Source organism: Gymnodraco acuticeps, unplaced genomic scaffold, assembly GCF_902827175.1.
Source record: "Gymnodraco acuticeps unplaced genomic scaffold, fGymAcu1.1, whole genome shotgun sequence".
In the NCBI taxonomy this organism is placed as follows: Eukaryota; Metazoa; Chordata; class Actinopteri; order Perciformes; family Bathydraconidae; genus Gymnodraco; species Gymnodraco acuticeps.
The window spans coordinates 1,631,462-1,656,634 of NW_022990313.1; the positions used below are offsets into that span (position 1 = coordinate 1,631,462).

At 39.0% G+C, this 25,173-nt stretch overlaps 1 protein-coding gene across 1 annotated transcript; it reads right to left on the minus strand.

The window, feature by feature from the left end:
* Positions 1-10,426: 10,426 nt before the first annotated feature.
* On the minus strand, positions 10,427-24,637 carry LOC117550414. The gene is made up of 6 exons (XM_034222841.1): positions 24,631-24,637; positions 24,336-24,489; positions 12,511-12,701; positions 11,603-11,744; positions 11,230-11,357; positions 10,427-10,797 (listed from the first exon to the last, which is right to left on the minus strand). The coding sequence occupies exons 3-6, from the start codon at positions 12,613-12,615 to the stop codon at positions 10,489-10,491; spliced, it is 684 nt and encodes a 227-aa protein (XP_034078732.1). The 5' UTR covers positions 12,616-12,701; positions 24,336-24,489; positions 24,631-24,637; the 3' UTR covers positions 10,427-10,488.
* Between the last annotated feature and the right edge of the window lie 536 nt (positions 24,638-25,173).

Here is a 25,173-nt window from a genome sequence, read left to right on the forward strand (position 1 = left end):
GTTTTTACCCTTCAAATAATAATGTACAAATACTACCAGCATATATTACTTCAGCCATAGACGTCCTTTATTTATTTGCCACAGAGCCCCACAGGCTCACTGACTTAATGTATTCCCCCCTGACATATCAAGCCCCATATACAAGTTGTATTCATTGTTTTGTGTGTTAGCCATTATTTAGCCACTGATCTGTCCAATAATAACAAATCTTACTATACAATAGTGCACACACACCACCCCTCCCTGTCCACCCCTGCTATTCTGTCATCATTATAATACCACCTCACCCATGGCCAATGACAAAGGAACAACTTTCTGTCTTCCCACCCTGTGCCATCCACCCACCTATCAACACTCCGTTTCTTTCTATGCCTGTTTTCCATGCCCTTTATATATTTAAAGTTATATCATTATCACACTATTGGCCGACTTCAAATACCACAGAAACATGGCATGCCACAGGCTGACTTCATATGCCACAGACACAGAGCCCCACAGGCTGGCTTCAAATACCACAGACACAGAGCTCCACGGGCTGACTTCATACATGTATACCACAGACACAGAGCTCCATGGGCTGACTTCATAGTACCACAGACAGAGCTCCACGGGCTTTCTTCATATACCACAGACACAAAGCCCCACGGGCTGACATACCACAGACACATTGAGCCCCACAGGCTGACTTCATATATACGACAGACACATAGAGACCGACATTACTTGTTCACAAATCGACTTAGGTGGTGTGGCACAGCATCCTCCTTCAATGGTTTTACCAGGCCTTTATGCGCACCAAGTGTCCTTTTCTCCTTCTCTGCATCTGTACGACGGTGTTCTGCAAGTTCGGACCTCATGGACGATGCTGATAAACACCTATCGACTACCCCGACCATGATTTCTCTTCGGAAGTTGTAGCTTTTTGGTGTCTTCATCGCCTTCACCACATATCCTCCAGCAGGCTTCGAGTACTGCAGTTTGAACTGCAGTGCCCCTTTCTTGGTCTGTGCCTGCTCACGGTCGATGTTGTGGTTGTGATCCAATGCAGCGAGGCGAAGGCGTGCCTGAAAGCTCTCCTCCGTGAACTTCTTGCGCTTTGGAACGTACTTTGTATACAAAGAATGGATGCTCTCCAGCTCGCCAGTATGGATCCCTTCTGTAACCTGCAATTGAACAGAGTGGGTCATGAATGTCAGCATTATTTAGCATTTTTGTTATTACTTAATTTGTCAGATTGCGAACTATTGGAGTCGAGAGATGCCAGACATGCAATTCTCAAACATCACTATTGAATAATCACCCATGGTTGGTGGATAATTCAAATACTGATATTAATTATGCATGTGTTTGTATTTTATTTTTTTTACATATTTTCAATTTCATATTCTACTGTTTGTTCAGGGCTACATCCGTTGAATATATTCTCTTTAGATAAATATGCTGCTTTGTGGTGAATTTATAAGGCCAGAATATATAAATGAAGAAGGGCAATTAAGACAATACCTTATCTAGTTTTTTCAACAGTCTCTTGTCCATGACCACTTTCTGTAGAGTGCCAAAGGCCTTGGATGAACGCTCCAACCAAGGTCGGGAACTCCCATCCTCTTCAGAATAAGGCTCGTGTTCACACTTCAGCATCTTCTCTGCCGACAGCCACTCGTGAACATTGATGATATGATGGAGGATGGACGTCCATTTCTCCTTCAGCAGTAATGCGTCACCATCACATGTACACACACAGTACCAAAGATGGTTGGATACCAGCATCCGCTTCTTCACACCTTTCACAATGTGCCACAAGTCAAACTCATGCTTGATGGTCTTGGTGGTCCTCACGTAGCATCTTCTGCACTGCAGGGTGGCAGTCTGTGGCTAGTATGGAAATTGTCACATTGTGATCCTGAAAATATACCATACATTTAATTTAATAAAGCCAACATCTTCAATGAGATGTCATTTTATGACTTGAGACTCGACTTGACAACATCACAAAAGACTTGCGACTCGACTTGGACTTGAACACCAATGACTCGGGACTTGACTTGGACTTGAGCCTTCTGACTTGAGGTGACTTGATACTTTAATTCAGAGGTCTCCAACACGCCCCCCCCCATTTTCCCATGTAAAATCACCATTTGGTCAATTGTAGGATTAATTTTTGCAACATGGAATTTAAGACTCAACAATTTAGGTGGATTTCTATATTTTAATGTGACAGTGTTTGTCCGAAATCATGGCCTCTCTAGCATATCATGTAACGAATTTACATACATTAAATATCTTTGGCTATCAGCAGAGATCCCATACATACAATGGCACAGGCAGACAGCTAGACATCACAACCTTTCTATTCCAAATTGACAATCGTTATTTAAAATTAGACAAAAGATTATACAATATATTGTAGCAATACTACATGTACTATTGACCTGTGAAATAAACAAACTAACAATAGAATACCTGTAGTTTGGAAATACATCTTTCAAGTCCAACAGTAGCTATTTTTGACCTCTGTCACCTTCATTGTCTGCTGGGCAATGATGAGCCTTGAGTTGATATCAAGCATGGTGTACGTAGCACAATGACCAGGGCTGTCACATCGCCCATCGCCTGACACAGTGACAACCTGATCGCCAGTTGCTGCCATCACTGCCTCATTGTGCAAGTTCCAGACACTGGTAACTTCCGGCAGCACATACACTCTCTGGATGTTATAGCAGTGTCTTGTCGAGAGTGATTCCAGGGCCAGCAGGGGCGGATCTAGACATATATTCATGGAGTGGCAAGAGGGTGGCAGGAGATTTTGAGGGGTGGCATCCCCTGACAGAAGTATATGCTGATTTAAATCGCAATCATATCAATCAATTAGGGGTGTAACGGTACACGTACCAGTACTGAAATTATTCGGTACGGGCCCTTCGGTTCGGTACACGTGTGTACCGAACGAATATAGCGTTAAACGTAAAAAATTGAGAACATGAACTACTTTCTGGAAGTAATCTCAGGTATATATCATAGAGCGACCAAGTCATTTCATTGGACGAGAGGCATACTATGAGAGCTGGTCACAGGGATGCGTTCAAATGTAGTCAGTAATTTGAGGAACTGTCGAAATGGCGAACGCAGATAAAGTTGAGCTGAAAATCCTCCAGCATCATTGAAGTCTCCGGTTTGGGAACATTTTGGTTTCGCAGTTACGTACAAGGATGACGGACAAAGACAGGTGGACCGAACCAAAGCTGTTTGTCGGCATTGTTCAACTAACATTGGTTACGCGGCTGGCAATACATCAAACTTGCACACTCATTTGAAAAGGCATCACCCGAATGTGAATATCACCGGTACCAAAAGACTAAAGTGCAAACCCAACTCCCACTAGCATGTAAGCCTCCACCACTCGCAAAGAGTTCAGACCGAGCCAAAGCTATTACAAACACCAAATATCCTTATGTTGCCATGTTAGCAAAGCGCTACCTGGCTGTATCTGCTACCTCTGTCCCTAGAGAGGGTGTTCTCCACAGCAGGAGACATTGTTAGTGCCAGCAGATCTGCCATTTCAGCAAGCAATGTGGACAAGTTCATCTTTCTTTAAACAACATGAAAATACAATGACAAGCAAGTCCTAATGTCAAGCTGGCTGCTTAGGTACTAGCACAGTTCAAATACAGATTATTTCAGTTCATCGAAATGCTGCACCTTAATGTTTATTTTACTATATTTTGTATTTATTTGAATCCATTAGTCACAGTTTAACACTAATTAAAAAAATGTTTTTAATGTTTTGTGATAATTTTTTCTGCTGTACCGAAAACGTAACGAACCGAACCGAACCGTGACCTAAAAACCGAGGTACGTACTGAACCGAAATGTTTGTGAACCGTTACACCCCTACAATCAATGTTAACTTGGAAAGCCACAATATTAATATTTTAACTCAATCACATAGGTGATATTATTGTGGCACATCAGTAAAGCCTTATAAGGTGGCAGACGTAATTTAATGAATTTTAACTGAACAATAACTGAATGAGTTTGTCTCACTCTTAGACCAGCAGGGGTACCAAATCTATGCAGACTGCTGCAATAAGTACATTAATTAACTGTCATCGATGTTTGTCTGAATGAATATGATACTATTCACAATCATATTATTCCTATCAGCTATTAGGAACAAATTAAATCTATTATTATTATTTATTAACAGTGATTGCACTGTTAATAAATAATAATAATAATAATAGATTTAATTTGTTAGCGCTTTTACAGGTGCTCAAAGACGCTTTACAGATATAGTGAAGAACTGTTATGATTCACATATTCATTTATTATTGAATAAACTATATTTTTTGGAGGAGTTAATGATGAATGTTCATCAAGATGCTTGCTCACCCTCCTTCAAATTTGAAAAACAAGTAATTATATCCTTGATATACAGTTACAACCTTGACTTTACATCCGAAAGAACAAACATTAAAGAAGTGACTAACTGCATCAGTTAAGGTTAAAAAACGTGTATTCAGCTAAAACATCGCTACAGTTATTATCCAGTGGAAGGTCCTTACCTACTGGCCTAGTTAAATCAAAGTGGTTACTTTCTGTTGGCTGGGGACTTATTTTACTTTCTCAGGACTTAAAACTGTTTTTTGGGGGCAGACCCCCTCAAAGAAAAAAATATATACACGCATACAAGGTCATCATCTTAACAGTTTGTTATTCTCATCGAGTCATCCGTGAGCAGAGCATCAAGTTGGCATGTCTATTACAGCTGAATGCGGCGATTACTATTTTGTTCAGCAAAACGCCTCACAAACGTATTAACCTCTGCGCTCTCTCCTAGGCAGTCATCCATAGGAATCCCGAACCCAATAAAATACCCAATATTAGCGGTGTGTGTGTCTGCCCAAGGACAAGTTAAGGTAAAACCTAATAGACGTGTCATACTAACCTAATAAAAGTAAATGTAACAACTACTACAGTGCAACAAAACAGGAATATTAAATGTGGTCTCTTAAACATAAGATCTCTAGCATCTAAAGCAATATTGGTAAATGATTTAATATCAGATTATAATATTGATATATGCTGTCTCACTGAAACTTGGTTGAGACATGAAGAATATGTCAGCATAAATGAAGCCACTCCACCCAGCCATATCAATACTCATATTGCCCGAGGCACGGGCCGAGGAGGTGGAGTTGCAGCAATCTTTGACTCAAGTTTACTTATCAATACTAAACCAAAATTATACCTCCTTTGAAAGTCTCGTTTTTAGTCTTACGCATCCGACCTGGAAAACTTTGCAGCCAATCTTATTTGTTACAGTGTACCGTGCACCAGGTCCTTATTCAGAATTCTTATCTGAATTCTCTGAGTTTTTATCAACTTTGGTTCTTAAAACAGATAAAGTAATTATCGTAGGTGACTTTAATATTCATGTTGACGACGATAAAAATAGCCTTACTGTTGCATTTAACTCTATATTAGATTCTGTTGGTTTTTGTCATAGTGTAAATAAACCAACCCACTGCTATAATCACACTCTCGACCTTGTTCTGACTTATGGTATTGAAATTGAGCAACTATTAGTCGAACCGCATAATCCTGCTTTATCCGACCATTTCTTAGTAACTTTTGAAGTACTGTTACGAGACTACAAAGCATTAGTCAAAAGCTCCTGCAGCAGAAACCTATCTGTTAGTGCTATAGCCACATTTAAGGAAGAGATTCCACCAATACTTAACTCGATAGCATGTCTGCATGTAAGGGAGGAAACTTATATAAAATGTACACCACCCCAAATTGATCATGTTGTTGATAGTGCTACAGATGCGCTGCGAATAAAATTAGACTCTGTTGCTCCTTTGAAAAAGAAGAAAATAAAACAACATAGATTAGCTCCATGGCATAATGCCGAAACCCGCAAAATAAAGCAAAAGTCGAGACAACTTGAAAGGATATGGCGTTCCACTAAACTTGAAGAATCTCGTTTAATTTGGCATATTACTCTCAATGAATATAAGAAAGCACTGCGTAAAGCGAGAGCAGCCTACTACTCTTCATTAATAGATGAGAATAAGAATAATGCAAGATTTCTTTTCAGCACTGTAGCCAGGCTGACAGAGAGCCATAGCTCGATTGAGCCTTCTATTCCCATCGCACTCAGTAGTAATGATTTTATGTGCTTTTTTAACGATACAATTGTTACTCTTAGAAACAAAATTAATGACCTCTTGCCTTTGACCAGTATAGTGTTATCAACAGCTCCCGGAAACGTAAGTTCTAATATTACACTAGATAGTAAACTAGAATGCTTTTCAGCCATAAACCTTGAACAATTAAATTCAATGATTCTCTCTTCTAAACCATCAACGTGCATGTTAGACCCAATTCCAACTAAGCTGTTGAAGGAAGTTTTTCCATTAATTAGCACTTATTTATTAAATATTATGAATATGTCTTTATTATCAGGCTATGTTCCACAATCATTCAAAGTAGCAGTGATAAAACCGCTTCTTAAAAAGCACAACCTCGATCCAGAGGTTTTAGCCAATTATAGACCTATTTCCAATCTTCCGTTCCTCTCAAAAATTCTTGAGAAAGCGGTCGCAAAACAGTTGTGTGATTACTTAAAAAACAATGATTTATTTGAAGCTTTTCAGTCTGGCTTTAGAACACATCATAGCACAGAGACAGCTCTGGTTAAAGTCACAAATGACATTCTAATAGCCTCTGACAAGGGACATGTCTCTATTCTTGTTTTGCTCGATCTCAGTGCTGCATTTGATACTATCGACCATGATATCTTATTGCAAAGACTAGAGCACTTAGTTGGCATACAGGGAACTGCTTTAGACTGGTTTAGGTCCTATCTATCTGAACGCTCTCAGTTTGTACGTGTCAATGATGAATCTTCCACGCAAACCAAAGTTAGCCATGGAGTGCCACAGGGCTCAGTGCTCGGACCTATTTTGTTCACATTATATATGCTTCCGTTAGGCAATATTATAAGGAATCATTCTGTAAACTTTCATTGTTATGCGGATGATACTCAACTATATTTATCAATCAAGCCTGATGAAATTAATCATCTAAATAAAATTCAAGACTGCCTTAAGGACTTAAAAACGTGGATGACCTTAAACTTTTTGATGTTAAACACGACCAAAACTGAAGTTATTGTACTTGGCCCGAAGAATCTACGAAACAAATTATCTAAGGATACACTAACTATGGATGGCATTAATTTGGCCTCCAGTGAGACTGTAAGGAATCTTGGTGTTATATTTGATCAGGATTTATCCTTTAACGCCCACATAAAATCAATTTCAAGGACCGCCTACTTCCATCTACGTAACATTGCAAAAATCAGGCATATCTTGCCTCAAAACGATGCAGAGAAACTAGTCCATGCATTTGTTACTTCAAGGTTGGATTATTGTAACTCTTTATTATCAGGGTGTACCAAGAAGTCAGTCAAGTCGCTTCAGCTGATTCAAAATGCTGAGGCTCGTGTACTAACCAGAGTTAGGAAAAGGGACCACATTACTCCTGTTCTGGCTGCCTTACACTGGCTCCCTATAGAACACAGGATAGAATTTAAAATTCTTCTTCTCGCCTACAAAGCCCTTAATGGGCAGGCGCCATCTTACCTTAAAGAACTCATTATACCCTACTGTCCTACTAGGGCATTGCGTTCCAAGAATGCAGGGTTGTTGGTTGTTCCTAGAGTCTCTAAAAGTACAATGGGAGCCAGAGCCTTTTCTTATCAAGCTCCACATTTGTGGAATCAGCTTCCAGTTTGTGTTCGGGCGGCAGACACCCTATCCGTTTTTAAGAGTGCGCTTAAGACCTTCCTTTTTGATAAAGCTTATAGTTAGGGCTGATTAGATTCAGCCCCTAGTTTTGCTGATAGGCTTAGTTTGTCGGGGGACATCTTACTTCTTCCTTCTCTCTATCTATACCTGTGTACTCTCATGTTCCGATTAACCCAGCTTCCCCAAATGTCTTTCTTTTTGGTGTCTATATACGCCGGGATCCGGAGTCATGGATGATCCTGCGCTCCTCTGTCCTGGATCGCGAGCCCTGGATCTTGAGTCGTGGCTGTGGTCCTGGATCATAGGTCCTGGATGGATATCCTCGTGGATTCATCTTCCTATTATACACACATGCATTTCCAAACATTTGGACTACCTATGTTGCAAATGTATTATCTTTTCAATTTACACACAGCATCTATTCATCTAGTCTGTCCGTCCTGGGAGAGGGATCCCTCCTCTGTTGCTCTCCCTGAGGTTTCTCCCATTTTTCCCTTTAAACTGTGGGTTTTCTTCGGAAGTTTTTCCTTGTACGATGTGAGGGTCTAAGGACAGAGGGTGTCGTATTGTCATACTGATATTTTGTACAAACTGTAAAGTCCACTGAGACAAATGTAACATTTGTGATATTGGGCTATATAAATAAACATTGATTGATTGATTGAAGATCAACAGCTGTAGTGCGTTTTGATTCAATGCTGAGTACAGCCAAACTGACAGTCTCTTCTCTGTCATTGTAGACCGCAACTACCTCATTCCTTCAGTGCTTTTGTCCGAAAGGCTTCTCGTTTTGCGCCGTCCCCCTGTTCAAGTGAATTCGCCACCAATCATATTTCCACTCTCGCGCAAGGACCGGGGGAGGGGTTACATGACGTGCATCTTGTGCTGCATTCACTTGCACTCGGACATTAGAGACTTTCTCTCATAAATGTCCGATGAGCCACAACTTTTCTTTCAAAACAAAGATGCCAACTGGGGTGGCAGCTGGGGTGGCAAGGCTATTGTTTAGGGTGGCAGTTGCCACCCCATGCCACCCCGGTAGATCCGCCCCTGAGGCCCAGACACTGGCATATCTCAGAAAATGGGCCATAAGCATTTCCAGTCAGGAAAATCGCGGCTGGCACTAACAGGTTGCAGGTCATTGTGCCATTTAAGAGGGGTTGAGAAGTCCACACAAACTCATGGCCATCTATGCAGTCAGTTTTCACTGTCAGTCCAAAGCCTTTGGCTGAACAGTACGGCCTACTGATCACACATTTTCCGCATCCGGCAAAGTTGCATACACAAAACAGCTTCATCAGTTGTGCATGGGATACCAGATATGTTTTGTCTGACACTGGATCTTCTCCGCCATCCACTGAATGTTCTCCATCATCCTCGCTGTCTTCGCTGTCATTCTGTAATTTCATCTTCAGTAGGGCTGTAGTCCGACGAAGAAGGCTCAGTCCCTGGAATGCTCTCCCCAGAGCTGGAAGCATCTTCTCCAGGCATTGACACATCAGGTGTTGGACTCGGTGGTGCTTTGGCCATTGCATCTGCAGGTGCCAGTGTGGCGGATCCACCTGCAATGTCCCTGCTGACGCAATATGGATGATCATGACTGAGCAACTGACTGTTGTTGATGTCATCGGTCCTAGTCTGCACACTCACCAAAGTCACAGTTTTACACGGGCATGGTTCCAGTGGTTCTGTCTGTGTGGCCAGTCACTGACTGCCCACGTTTAGTTGTGTGTGCCTCCAGTACCTGGGAATCATCACTTGCATCATCAGCACCTATGCAGGATGTATCTTCTGTCTGACAGGACAACAATCCTGCAGCAGTATGGACAGCTTGTTTGACCTGAAACAAAACAATATAAATATGTTACAGGTTAAGGTGAACTAGAAATATTCAAAATCATGACTATGATAAGTTGGCCGGGAAAACCCCATTGCCACTATTTACCAATGTGATTATTCCATAATGGTAAAATAAAGAAACTGTTCATAGAAACCTAAGAATTAAAAGAACGTGATCGAGCCACCACAGAGCAAACAATCAGCCTGAGCTCCATGGAGATGCCCTATAATTATGTAGACCTACACTCTTAAAACTACTGGGTTAAAAACAACCCAATCTGGGTTGTTTCCCAACCCAGCGCTGGTTAAATATTGGACAGAACACACGCTGGGTTAATTTAACCCAGCAAATTGGGTTGGTTATTTAACCCAACAAATTGGGTTGGTTATATAATATAACCCAACAAATTGGGTTGGTTTTATTACCCAACAAATTGGGTTGGTTATTTAACCCAATGAAGGGTTCACATTGACTACACTGCTGGGTTTAGTTATAATTATGAATTATTACTAATTATAATGGGTTGTTTTCCCTTTTATAATTGACATTTTATTGGCACAACTGATAGTCATGAATTTAACAAAATTATCACAATCACAATTGTGTGATTGTTGGCATTTACTCACCTCTGATCCTTCGGTTGTTTTCTTGATCAAATATATTCTCACACCAATGTAACAATAATTATTTATTCAAATTAAAATCACAGAATCAAAACACATCAAAAAATTCAATTCCCAGTTCCTCACACAAGGGTTATTGATACTAGGAGATGTGGAACAAGAGGGAGAGGAGAGAGAAAGGAAGAGATGGGTGGGGGGGATGCAGGCCAGTCTAGTTACAAGCATGTATTTGCATTTTCAGGAACTTCACTGCTGGGGAAACAGTTCCCTCGAGTTCATAAACAACATCCTGGAAGAATTGCCAAGTAGGCAAACACTGATTTGTATAGTTTATGTCAAAGACATAAAAACTCTTGAAACAGGTATCCACAGCTGCGAGAGCCGTCTCAGTCTCAATAGCCTTGCCTGAGATAACAACAAAGGCTTGAGAGCACAGCATCCCACCCTGAAGCAGTAGCACGAACGGGCACGACCTGGACAATTTGGCTTGCTCCAAATACTCCACCATGTTAGTTCCGACCTATGATGAGAAAGAAAAGAAAAAAGATAAGTATTTCTACCGGTGCAGAGAAATTGTCATCAGCTGAAGCTCTTTCAACCCTCTCCCACCCCATCAGCTGATTTAAGAAAGAAGCCCTAAATTCAATGGCGTGGTCTTAAACAATTTATTCTGGGTACGTGGCCAGTCTACTTATGTGTGGTCTGTGGTTTATACATCCCACGTCGATATGGAGTAACAATTTACACCGAGTTACAACTTGTAATAATAGTGCTTCATGAAATGAGTATTCTGACAAATGTCAAGCTGTGTCACTCATTCCACGAATACAATCTTTACAAGTTGCACCTCGTTGTAAAGAGGAATCAGGCTTTCCAACAGTGTTAAAGAATGATTGGAGTCATTTCACTATGAATTTATATTTGAATTTCTGTTCAAAGGTAAATAACTTACGGGCTTAACATCAATGAAGAATGATTTAGATTCTTCCACACTGGCGCGGACCAATTTTCTGCCCTGTTTATATACAGGCGGAGGGAGCATGACAGGCAGCAGCATCAGGGCTACTTCTCCCCTGGCATCTGTAGGAGGACAATTATGGGTGTCAATATAGACTTGAATAGTCGTATAATACAATAAAATAAAGTTCCACATCAATCAAAACCCCCAAAAAAATGTCTTTCTTGTTTGAGTGTTTTGTTAGTTAAGTTCTTATGTATAGTGCATTTGAGTATCCAGAAAAGCATGATATAAAAACAAACTCCTTATTATTATTAGTAAGGTATTCTTTACATTTGCTAAGTTTGTTATAAAATAACTATCTTACCCAGATTGATCTGTTCCTCTGGCAATGCGAGTTTCCCTTCGCGTTTCGCCAGACGAATGATCTTGTCAGCGTAAAGAGTTACCCACGTTTCGAAGAGTTTAGGTGCAGGCTCTGCGAAGAGGATCGAAAAATCTTGTGCAATCTAAAAGATGGAGACAAATTGAGAAACATGGTCATTTAGACAATATACTCACTATTCCTAGTGCATAGTAAAAAAGTACATTTTCCTGACCATAAAGTGATGAAGTTTTAAATACAGGACAAATAAAGATATTGACATAATTCAGGGCAAGTTGACAAGACCTATGATGGCTGAGCTCCAATACTTAAAGAAGCAAGGTTAATAAAAGCATGACCAAGATTTAGCCTGTAGGAATCCAAACTCACGAGTAGTGACAATGCATAACATAATGTGCACAAGCTACTGTATGTGCACAAGAATTATATGCACCAACTCTACTACTTCTGAAAAGAAGTGGGCTTTATACAGCATGTCCTGTGTATACTATTGGATTAACCCATTTAGACCTGAGGCCGATTCTAAAAACGCCTTCTAAATCCTGACCTAAGTTTTCTGAAAAACTTCAAATATTTATTCAAAAATTACAAAAAATGTATGTTGCTATATACTGTACATAGCAACAGGAACGCCAAAAGGGGTTCCTGTTGCTTGTCCTGAAAGGTATAGTTATTCCTCAGGTCCCCAAAAACATGGTCCAGGTGATTTTCTTTCAAAAGAAGCAATATATTCAATTTTGTGTCGCTCTGTCCTAATTCTCCTTTAAGCAATGAGTAGTTTCCATTCTCACAAAATGGCTAAATGCGTCTCCTCCTGGAGGAGAGCCTGGCTTCTATTTACCAAACTGCTCTAGCAAACAGGCTGTACATATATTTCAGTTTTGACATACCATGCCTGGAGTAGTAAGACGAGGGAACATGGCCAGGACTTCGGGAATGGACTTCGAGTGCTCGGCCCGTATCCATCCTGCCCTGTACTGGCAGCTGTCGCGCATATATGCCTCCACCTGGGCGAGGGGCTGTGAGTTATTCTTCAACCATTCTGCAAACTGCACAGCTCGCTCTTCGGATATGTTGGCTGCTGTAAAATACAAAATATCACACTGTTGTCAAATATAAATATTACACCAGGCCATGCGACCCCGGTGATCTCTCAATGTGCTATACACTATTTTCTTATGTCACTGATATGACAGGGTTCCATAGGTTTGAAGTGATGCATACTGCAGAAGTTTATGAAGAGTATTATGCAGAAGATGTGATGCAGCATATTTTTGGTATATTCATTTTAATCTCACCAATATATAAGAGGTGTATTGCATCATGTTATCCCTAAATATATGTGTGGGTATATACATTCCTGTGTATTAATAGTTGAAGGAACAAAATACATTTTTCCTCTTAAATATAGAGAGATTTTTTATAGATTCCTGAAACAATGTTCCCTTTTTCTTTAAAGTAGATTAGCGCAATAGTCTTTTTCTTTCACTTTTACCCTTTTCATCAAAAGGGTGCTTTAGGCTATTTTTGAGGGGTAAAATGCAGAATTACTTGTGAGTTCTGTTTTGAGTGAAAAGATTACCCTTTTGAGTGTTTTTCTTGGTTAACCATTAGATATAGTGGCTAAATTCGTTCTAAGTTAATTATGCGCATCCTGCAGGCCTTGAGAATTTAGTCACAGTTAAGAGAGACAATGGTCCTTTTAGACTAAGGGTGAGCTTACTTCGGGTGAATACAAGTTCAGAGATGATTGGGGGGGGTATGAAGACAGTTATTCCTAACAAGTATGGCTTTCATAAAGAAACACATGACTTGGGTGATAAGATGTGTTTTGTTGTAAAATGGGCCCGTTTGGTTTTCTGCTGGGTCACTGTGACAAAGCATATTTTGCGTCTGCCAATGAGAGGACCTGAAAAGATGACCAGCTGACCTCACCCCTTCCTTCTGTCTTCTGGTATATGTTCTGTCGATTCCTGAGTTCGGCCTCTCTTCACATGCTGTCAGGACAGAAGGATCTCCGCAGCACGCGAACAGGGCAGAAGTGGGCCGGCTACTTCTTAAAACATTACAATATGATTTTAGTATATTGTATTATATGGTGTTGTAATGTATTATAGTGCATTGCATTATTACCTTTGATAATTAAAACAGATTGTTTAAACTGGTATCTGGGTGTTCTCTGTCTGATTTCCTTCCTGTTATGATTTTAAGCAGGACTCGTCAAAACGACACGCGGAGCCGAGTGGGGTTGTAAAAACCTCAAAACTCCAACAAAGTGGTGACCCAGACGTTTACGAGTGGGCGTTCAGCGGGAGTCACATCAGCAGCCAGCGGACGAAGCTGTCCAGGGGTGACACCTCGAAATACTTTCTGACAACTAAAAACAGAGCTCTATACAAAATATCAGGTAAGCACGGATACCCGTTACACTCAAAATCTGTGATTTGGCTATATTCAAATTTTTTAGAGTTGTCAGGAATATTTCTCAGTGTCTAGTCTTCACGCTAAAGATAATGCAATGCATATTTTAGCATAGGTAGGTAACTAACTAATAATAATAAGATTAATAAAGCAACGGTTAGGAACCTCGTGGATTTTTCAGAATCGCACGACTAACTTGTTAGCTCCACGTGAAGCGATGAGGACTGTAAGATGAAGGTGAAAGGCCCCGTGCGTTTTTTTCAGAACTCGATACGGCTAACCCATCGGGGGAGTTCAGTGGTTTCTAATGATTCCATCCAGAACTAAATTGAATAATGTTTTCCAGTCTCATAGGAGCTGCAGTTGCATTATAAGTGAATCCAAGAGTAGATACGCAAATTTCAAATAACCATTTTGAAAGGACCGGAATCTCGTTCTCTTGTTCTGTGGGGTTAAATCTATCTGGCCAAACGTGACGATAAAGAGATTATGTTATCTGTTGAAATAAACATCGCACCATAAAGCTGGATAGACTGTACGGGGAATAATTTTCTGTGAATAATTACTAATAGATAAGGGAGAAAAGTCAGATAAAGAAATGCGTGGTCACCAGGGGTTAAAGAAAGCCCCCCTTTTTCTTCACAGCTTTCCTCTAATTGCTGAAGCAGCAGCCCGAAGTGTGACTGCTTGTGCTTCTTCTCAAAATGCCTCAAAAATGGCTGCTGAGCGTTGAATTTAAAACAAGGAGTGAATAATCAACGACTGGTCTGAAGTTGGAGTGAATAACATTGAAAATTAATAGATCAATGTGTCGTAGATATTTAAATAAATAAGAAACTATAATTTGTCGTTTTTAGCATAGTTTTTGTGGGATGCAGTTCCGTCACATTGTGGTTTTCATGAGAAGTTTTGAGAACTGATTGTTACTATTGCATTGCATTGTGAATTTTGTGCTATTTGTCATTAGGTAGTTTTTGTAATATCATTAGTAGACATTAATTGTATTTATGAAGAAAGAGTATGTAAACAGGAGGGATCTGTTCATGTTTAAACATGACAGAGGTGCTGCACGAGGCTAAAAGCCATCTCACACTGTTGGCTAAACACAGAGAGGTGATTGATGAGAGAAGCTTGTGCAGGAGCAGCTGCAGGGCACAGAGAGAGAGAGACAGGAGAAGTAGATGTTTTGAAAAGTTCAGAGAGAGTACAACTTATATAAAGTTAACTACTAGTCTGAAGAATGTTATATTGTTTTGTGAGTAAACATGAAGTAAAAATATAAGAACAACATGCTTATCTAGGTTAACAGAAAGCTGCTATTAACCAGTTTCAGCAGCTACTGTCCTATCTGTGTTCCAAAGAGAACATACGTTGCATTTACAATTCATATTAAGAAAGTTCACAATTGATACCATTAAAGGCCGTTTTGGATTAATAGGGCGTGTCTGTCATAAACATTCGTGCTCAGATGGAATAAAGTGTTGAGATGTTCTCAAGAGTGGGAGTTTTCACAACGCTTTTTAGTTTGTATTGAAACAATTAAGTGGTAAGGACAGAAAACTGTTCCGTGATGATTTCTTTAGGTTTTAGCTTTAGTAATGGAGATTACATTTTGTGAGGAAACTTTTCCACCAATAATAACTGTTCAAAATATATATTCATTAACTGTAATCAGATTACTTGTTTTTCAAATATAGCGCTAAATACAGTTAGTTTTGTGTTCTGTTACAAATCTAACCTGCTTGTAACACAACTTAGATAAACAATTAAAAAAATAATAGAATAGGCAAGTGGTTAAGGAGGTTTTCCTGTTTGGCTCATTTGATTTGGAAATCAAGTAAGGAAGAATAGTGTTTTATGAGAACTGTCATTCCTCATGGTTTTTAAAGATAAATCATCAGTTTGTTTGGACTTTGATGTAGAAATAGGATCATGGTGGAGAAGGAAGACCTTTTTTGGTTTCAAATTAAAAAAAGATTTTAAAGATGAAGTTTATTTTATTTTTTTCTGACTAGAATTTTAGAAGCAGGACTTCAACTAGACAAGATATTTTACGATGTGGTTTTACTACTTTTAATGGAGTAAATAATCTGGGTAGACTACTGCCATTGGTTTGTTTTAACATTCACATGTTTCAGCATTCCTGACCATATAGACACTCAGCCGTTTTATTTTGTAACCCTTTGGGGGAGAGATTTAAATTGAGTTTTTCTCCAGTTGCTGATTTGCTGTGATTATAGCAGCACTGGATAGTTGTGCGCCACCTTTGGGTTGTACTCTGAATCAGTGTGTTGGTGAAGAGTTGCTCACTACAGAAACAGAAGAACTGTGCAAAGAACGCATCTCTGAGGAGGGTTTGACATTTTGCTTGGGCCTTGTTGCCGAGGCAACAGTGGTGTGAAGAGGAACTGCAGTTTTTGGGGATTCCTGCTGTGCAGAGGACAACGTGTGTCTGCTGATTGTACCACATTGATCCAGAGGTTCCTTCCCCCTCAGGATATCCCAGTGCAAAACAAGAGTTTCATTGATCCAATTCACTACAGCTGCAGAAGACAACGCATCACTGACTGTTCACATTATGACAAGTTCTGAGACAGGCTTGTCTCAGATTGTTCAGACTCTGAAGAAATTATGCGATGATTTTACAGCATAACTGTGCAAGAGTTTTCCAGAGGGTGGTGTACAACAATAGGTTTAGTGTTTGAGAAGGGAGGCTGATTGTTTAAACGATGGTCTGGAATACTGAAAAGATTCAAGTTTAATATCCTTGTTTAGCAAACAACACATCTGATTATTAGGTCACACCTAATAATCTTGACATATAAACTAACTATGAGTAAAAAGATGAATGGATTTTATATCCTAGAGAGGGTTAGTTATGTTGCAAATACTTCACAAGGTATTTGCTAATGTATTTTGAAGAACAAATAACAAGGACACAAGTCCAATTTTGTTTTGTTTTTAGGTTAAATTGTCCATTACCAAAACTGTTCACCTTATGTCTAGATTTGGACTTTGATGGTAAGGGAGTATTTAGGCTTATTTTTATACATCTGACATTTTCAAATATGTTAGCTATTCACTAGATAGACTTTGGTTAAGAACTTTTCTGAAGATTGAATATTTGTTCCATTTCTAAATATTCCTATTTAAAAAGTAATTTTAGAGTAAAGAAGACTGATGCTGTAATTGGACATAATGTGAGGCCTTCAATCACCCATTGTAATGGTGCATATTATTGACGACTAATAGGGAGGAGGGGTCACTCGACCCACCCTGCAGTGGTTTTTAAAATCTTATGCAGCTTCACAGGAAGCGCACGGCACCAGATTATGAGTTTGGAAGACTAGCGTCACCACCTCCTAATGGACATTAATTTAGTTAGTAATTAACTGACATTTAGAGATGTTAAAGAGTAAAAACATACCTACCATAAGTGATAATTCCTAAATTTAGCTACAAACCATTGATGAAATGACTTCTGTTTTTAGAATCCTTGATAAAGGAAGGAGTGATTGTTACATATTCGGACACCCAAGGTTCCACGCACTGTTAAAGAGGTTAACATTGTTTTTAAGTGGACCAGATTTGAAGATAAATGAATATGAGTTATGAAATACATAGCAGAGCTTTACAGATCCTAGTAATGGTTTGACTCAAGATGATAATTATGTGCACAAGTTTCTGAAATAGATCTATTAGACATTTGAATATAGATTAGGTGTTAATAAACTGCAGTAGTAGTACACAACCCTGTCTCCTAAAAATTACGTTCCCACAGAACTAAACTGCATTCTCAATTACGTTTAGTTAGAAACGTATTTTCTCCCACGTTACGTTCGTTATGAACGCATCTCAAATACGTTTATTTTCTACATATCTTCTAGAAATATATTTTCTCCCACGTTACGTTTCTTATGAACGTATCTTAAATACGTTTATTTTCTACATATCTTTGCCATTTATTGTCTTGCTTATAATAATGATAATAGTCATTTATAAATATCATTTTAGAGCACACATTTGAAATCAGTAGGCGAGGCTGTAATTTCTCCAGCTGTTACTCTCATGAGCGAGGCAGAAAATAATAGTTTTAACATGCCAAAAAGCTGCTGTGTCGTTTATTGCACCTCAAACATTAAAACAAAGCCAGAGTTACGTGTTTCTGTACTTCCTCTAAGAAGAAAGGACAGTAACAGAAGATTTCTGTGGCTTCAGGCTTGATCGCCGTTCAAATGACAGCGTTGGTTTCCACAAAAGTGGGCGGGGCTGTAAAGTGAGTATCTATTATTCAAAACCATTCTATTTATTCTAACGTAAATTACATGCCAGTGTTTTATCTTTTTATTACTTATATTGTTATACTTTATTTGCTATGAGTTATATCTGAAGCAAATTGTGTTTCTGAAGATGTGTAGTCAATTCCACCCTTCAATGTAGCATACATGTGAACTATCATTACAGGAACAATACCGGAAACAGACGTAGGAAAGATCCTCAGCTCGCTGATTGAATGTTTTAGCCGCAATGCACGTTTTTAAAGATATTACTGATTTTCTTTGAATATAAGAATGTAAATACTGAGTTGAGAGAATAGTCAGGGGATTTGGGTGATGGGAGACACATCTATGAAATCACAATTTCAATAGCTTACCATTAAATGACGGATACACCTTTCTGTCGGTGATGTTTTACAAATCTATATTAATGTGTAGAAGTAAAACATGAGAAACAGTATAGCAATATCCTGTAAAATTATGTAAAAACATGAATAAAACTACACATCTTCAGATGTTATACATACATAAGTGTCCTACACTAATAATACAAAGTTATTATTAGTATGCTGTGTGTACCTTGTGTGCACCACCTAGTGGTTAAAGCACATTATTGAATTATTTTTGTTGAATAATGTTATTTTTGTTGAATAATGTTATTTGATGAAAACAATATTAAGAGTACAAACTTTCATAGGGGGAAAGTAGAAGGTCATTGATAGAAATATAGAATATAAAAAATCAAGAAGATACTGTAATATGCAGGAATCCTGAAATTTAATACCTTTTAAGACCTTTTTTAAGACCCTTTCCATACATTTTAAGACCTCATCGCAACTTCGAGTTCTAACCGGTTACATTGGCGACACACTTTACCTCACATTTACTATATTGATTGTAAGATAGCACAACTAAACAGAGTGCAGACAGACTACTGAAGCCTCCTCTCCACATGAACTTCAACCTCTCTGTGCAGGTCAGGTTTAATGCAGTATGCTGCTTTGTTGCTTCTGTACTCTGTGCTCTTTCATTCCAGTAAAACTCCTCAGAAACCATTAGAAACCAGTATTTGACCAATAAACAAAACAATTGACAAAACTTTGAACTATGAAATATATTAAACTTTGGTGAGCTTCAGCGGGGTAATGCCATATAGGAGCTCCCTCACAAATACCCAGGGGTTAAATTGGGCTGGGGCTGTCCGGGGCTAAGCCCGGCTCTTTAATAGTTGTATTAACTTATTAACTGATCGACATCAGAGATGCAAAATATCATCCCTGTGTTTTTTATATTGTAAACTGTATTTAAATAATGTGCGGGCATGTATGCATGTTGGTATGGATGTGTGAGCATATGTTTAATGTGTATATGTTTATATAGATATATATTTATTCGTTTTATGTGGAAATGCACTGCGAGGATTGCTTTTTTAAATGTCGTTGTACCTGGTGCGATGACAATAAAGGAATTATATTCTATTCTATTCTATAGGACGATGCTCTGACGTCATCACCCTCACACATTTGTCATATGTTTACAAAAAACGATATATATGTTAAGACTTTTCTCGTTCTTAATATACTGTAGACTATATTTAGGGTCGATATGTGTTGACCTTACTTTAAAATAGCAGATCTCTGTGACCGGATACAGTTTGGCTTAGACCCCGGCCCCACGAGGACGCATACAGTAAAACGCAAACTCAAAAAAGTCTTCCGTTCACACGGTTCACACGCATTCGATTCATTAACTTGTCCGTTCACACTAGACTGCTGGAAATGCTGGAAACGCTGTAGTACATATGCCAGGCCTGTAAGTGACGCTGCTGCCACCACAAAATACACCAAAAGCAGCGAAGAAGACCCTGGAGCATGGTTGTCATGGTTGCCCTTCTGTTTATTCTCCGCGGTGGACGGCGTGTTCTCCTGCTGTATATCTCTCAGGTAGTCCACCAGCAGATAAACAATACCTTGGAAAATGCCGTTTAATACTTTTTAATACTTTTTAATAGCCTTAATTTTTGCTAAATTGATTGATCAACTTTTAATACTTTTTAAGACCCCGCGGACACCCTGTGTAAGTGATCTCTACAATAAAACAGTTTAGTGCTGGATGTACAAAGATATTAATATGAGGATGTGCAAAACAGACAAACTAATTAACCTTTATTAACACATTAAAGAATACTTTAGGTTAAGGTCTTCTTTCAAATAAGAAAAAAAGCTTTGGGGGTATCTATCTACAGATAAATATTAAGCCTGACAAAGTACTTAACGTCTAATATATTGCTTTCCTGCAATGTTAACTATGTTGAAGCACTTATTTTAACTGATATTATACACATTAATTATACTCTTATGTATAGATAGTATAAGAAATGTGCAGAATATGACAGTTTAATGGTGGAGGTATACACACATATTGATAGATTTCTTGTAATGCACTGTTGAGGAACCTGTGACCCAAGTTTTTCATTCATTGCATAACTACACCGTAGTTGTGTATATGATATGTCAATAAACCTTTGAAAATCTTGAAATCTTGAAAGGGATGTGCAAAATAGCAATTATATACAGTTTTTAATTAACTATTAGTAGAGAATAACGATTAATGAATATACTTTATAGAGATCTGCAGATAAATGTTTAGTCTTCTCAAGCACCAACAATCAAATATCTCTCCTGATTGTTGACACTTTCCCTGAATTTTACTCAAGTGTAACTAAAGTCTGATTTAAGGGTTGTTTATATTTCACATCATTAATCAGAATCTACAAAGCAACTAAAATAAATGTAGTGGAGTAAAAATACCAGGTTAACCTCTGAATTGTAGTGGAGTAGAATTACAAAGTAACAATGAGCTGTCATGTGGATATTAATGCTGCCCATTATGGACACAAGTGATTTCCCCCCATTTAGTAATTACATGTTTTAAATTTGTACACACCAATTTGTTTCCTATCGCCTAAACCTCCAGGGCTGTACACAGTTTAATACTGTCAACTTCTAATTTTGGGAAAAACGAAAACGTCTTTTAAAACTAGAATTCCCAGTAGAGACGTGCCATAGAGAACATGTTGCGAAACACAATAGCCAGCATCAGAGCCAGCATGTGTATTTCTGGGGGGGCGTTCGAGTCCAGTTTTGAATAGTCTGCCGTGGTTTCGTTCCATTTCAAAGAGCTTGACGCTCGGCGTAACCTTGGCGCACTGCCACTCCAACATCCAATCCCAGAGTTTGAAAATGAATCACGGGGTTTGTCAACGGGACTGTAGTCCCAAACGATAGCTGGGGATTATGGGTAGTGTAGTGTCTTCGGCCATCCTAAACTGAATTTTTTTTCGGATATCATATCGCATTAACAACACCACATCTGGTGTCACAGAGATCTTCTGTTACTGTCCTTTCTTCTTAGAGGAAGTACAGAAACACGTAACTCTGGATTTGTTTTAATGTTTGAGGTGCAATAAACGACACAGCAGCTTTTTGGCATGTTAAAACTATTATTTTCTGCCTCGCTCATGAGAGTAACAGCTGGCGAAATTACAGCCTCGCCTACTGATTTCAAATGTGTGCTCTAAAATTATATTTATAAATTACTATTATCATTATAGCAAGACAATAAATGGCAAAGATATGTAGAAAATAAACGTATTTAAGATACGTTCATAAGAAACGTAACGTGGGAGAAAATATGTTTCTAGAAGATATGTAGAAAATAAACGTATTTGAGATACGTTCATAACGAACGTAACGTGGGAGAAAATACGTTTCTAGCTAAACGTAATTGAGAATGCAGTTTAGTTCTGTGGGAACGTAATTTTTAGGAGACAGGGTTGTAGTACAATAAGGAAGTGACATTTTTTGGCTAAACACTTTTCGGGGAATGTGGGAAGCAGCTGTCTCAATGAAAAGTTAGAGATATCTTGAACATTATAGTTGTAATTGTGAATTAATAAATGATGGCGCTCCATATATACATATTTGTGTAGACAAAGGATACTGGCCTATGCTGAAATGTCAAAGTCTCTGCAGAGCACGACACATGGCCAAAAAAGACTGAGACCAACTGACCTTTGACCCTGACCGACAGTGTAACTTGACAAGGCACTGTGAATGACTGACTCTGTGGTGAACCTGACCAAACTTGACTTTACAACCTGACAGTGTGAGTGTGAATGTGAGTGTATGTCTGCATGTGATCAGTGCAACTGCATGATTTAAAACAATGACTAATCAAGCATGTTTTTGGACTAACACATTTTTCTGGGCCTCAATAACATTCCACAGAATTGGAAAACCGCACTTGTGCACTCCCACAGGAGGTGGCAGTTTGCAGAAAGTGAAACTCAAACTAAAACATGAAGATTCTGTTTCTTTTAGGACTGAAGGATGGAGAGAAACACTTCATTTCACTGGAGTGTTTACTGTGGAAATTATGGATGTACATTTGGGAAAAAATGTTTGATATTTTCTTAGAATCCATTATTACCTGAAGGTTTTCTTCCCATACAGGATTTTGGTTACACATGAGTCATGTGTAAAAAGGGGGAGTGCCCCAACTCGATTGTTCAATCTGACCATTGATTGACGGTTTTAGAATTGACCTGCTCCATATCTGGGGATAAGATACTGTTTGGTGAATGTTGACATGTTTCTAATATTGATTGAGTTATAGCAGGTAACACAGATGCGAATCAGTGGCCAAGGGGCTACTCCCCTGCGAGATGGAGTTCATGACTTTATGAGCTAACACAGATGTGATGCAGCATATTTTTGGTATATTCATTGTAATCTCACCAATATATAAGAGGTGTATTGCATCATGTTATCCCTAAATATATGTGTGGGTATATACATTCCTGTGTATTAATAGTTGAAGGAACAAAATACATTTTTCCTCTTAAATATAGAGAGATTTTTTATAGATTCCTGAAACAATGTTCCCTTTTTCTTTAAAGTAGATTAGCGCAATAGTCTTTTTCTTTCACTTTTACCCTTTTCATCAAAAGGGTGCTTTAGGCTATTTTTGAGGGGTAAAATGCAGAATTACTTGTGAGTTCTGTTTTGAGTGTTTTTCTTGGTTAACCATTAGATATAGTGGCTAAATTCGTTCTAAGTTAATTATGCGCATCCTGCAGGCCTTGAGAATTTAGTCACACAGTTAAGAGAGACAATGGTCCTTTTAGACTAAGGGTGAGCTTACTTCGGGTGAATAAAAGTTCAGAGATGATTGGGGGGGGTATGAAGACAGTTATTCCTAACAAGTATGGCTTTCATAAAGAAACACATGACTTGGGTGATAAGATGTGTTTTGTTGTAAAATGGGCCCGTTTGGTTTTCTGCTGGGTCACTGTGACAAAGCATATTTTGCGTCTGCCAATGAGAGGACCTGAAAAGATGACCAGCTGACCTCACCCCTTCCTTCTGTCTTCTGGTATATGTTCTGTCGATTCCTGAGTTCGGCCTCTCTTCACATGCTGTCAGGACAGAAGGATCTCCGCAGCACGCGAACAGGGCAGAAGTGGGCCGGCTACTTCTTAAAACATTACAATATGATTTTAGTATATTGTATTATATGGTGTTGTAATGTATTATAGTGCATTGCATTATTACCTTTGATAATTAAAACAGATTGTTTAAACTGGTATCTGGGTGTTCTCTGTCTGATTTCCTTCCGGTTATGATTTTAAGCAGGACTCGTCAAAACGACACGCAGAGCCGAGTGGGGTTGTAAAAACCTCAAAACTCCAACAATACGTGTGCCAACTTCCTGGTATATAAAAGTAGCGAAATCCTCTGAGACAACATTGATGCAGCAATTGAGGCAGTTTCACAGAAAAACTAAATTAATGGAATAACAGCTCTAAAGCCAGAGCAGAATTCTGCACTGAGATTTAAGATGCAGCATTACAGGCTGCGTAACAAATATGACGCCATAGAGAATACTTTGTTTGTCTGTCAGATTACAAATACCACTCTAAACCAGAGGCAAATCTGGGACAGACATTGCATTACCTGGTATGACTATCCTGCTGGGCACAGTGTCTTGTTCCCTCTGTGGCCTGGGCCCGCACGAGCTCCTCCTCAACTGCTTCCTGATATTACGGAGTCTTTCTTCTAGGAACCCGGTTGCTGGGTGGTGGGATCGCCCCTTGGCATACCATGTTCCCTGACAAGATATTAGAATAATCCCCATATAAGCCCATGAGCCTAAAATGTCTACTTGACCCTGTGCATATACATTCAATTTAAAAAAAGAATCAATCTTTTTTTAGATAGTATTTAGTTTTACTTCACAAAAAGTACTCACAAAACCACTGCCACTGTCATCGTTTAAGCAGGGGAATGCATGAATCAAGGCGGAAGCCAGGGCAGTTTTCATCACCGCGGTAGGTCTGAAAATGGCCAACATGTACAGATACAATCATTAGACAATAAAACAGTTGTCATACTGTAAAAACATTCTAAATGTCAACAAGACAAGTAACAGTATTTGAGAACATTGTGGTCTTAGGCCAGGAGCCCATCTCCTGTGTATGTTGCGTCAGACAGCTTGATGTACACGTATAATCTTAGGACATAGGTCTAACGCCAATATGCCACAGGGATTTACCCCTAATCCTACCCTTGATACTGAAAGCCAAGCAGGGAGGCATCGGTTACCATTTTGAACAGTATTTGGTATGACTTGGCCGGGGATCGAAGTCATGACCTTTCAAAGTCAGGGCGGACACTAATCTAAAAAAGAAATCCTCCTTCTGTAAAATTGTACTCACGTTTCTCCACATTTTTCAATGAGGTGAGACACCAAAATCCGCACCATGGCCTTTCTTTCCTTTCCTGTGATCAGTTG

Coding starts and splice junctions, on each gene's coding strand:
- LOC117550414 (XM_034222841.1), bottom strand. CDS start 12,615: ATGCGCGACAGCTGCCAGTACAGGGCAGGATGGATACGGGCCGAGCAC. Junction 11,358..11,602: donor AGAGGAACAGATCAATCTGG/GTAAGATAGTTA, acceptor GTCCTCCTACAG/ATGCCAGGGGAGAAGTAGCC. Junction 10,798..11,229: donor TCTTCATTGATGTTAAGCCC/GTAAGTTATTTA, acceptor TTCTCATCATAG/GTCGGAACTAACATGGTGGA.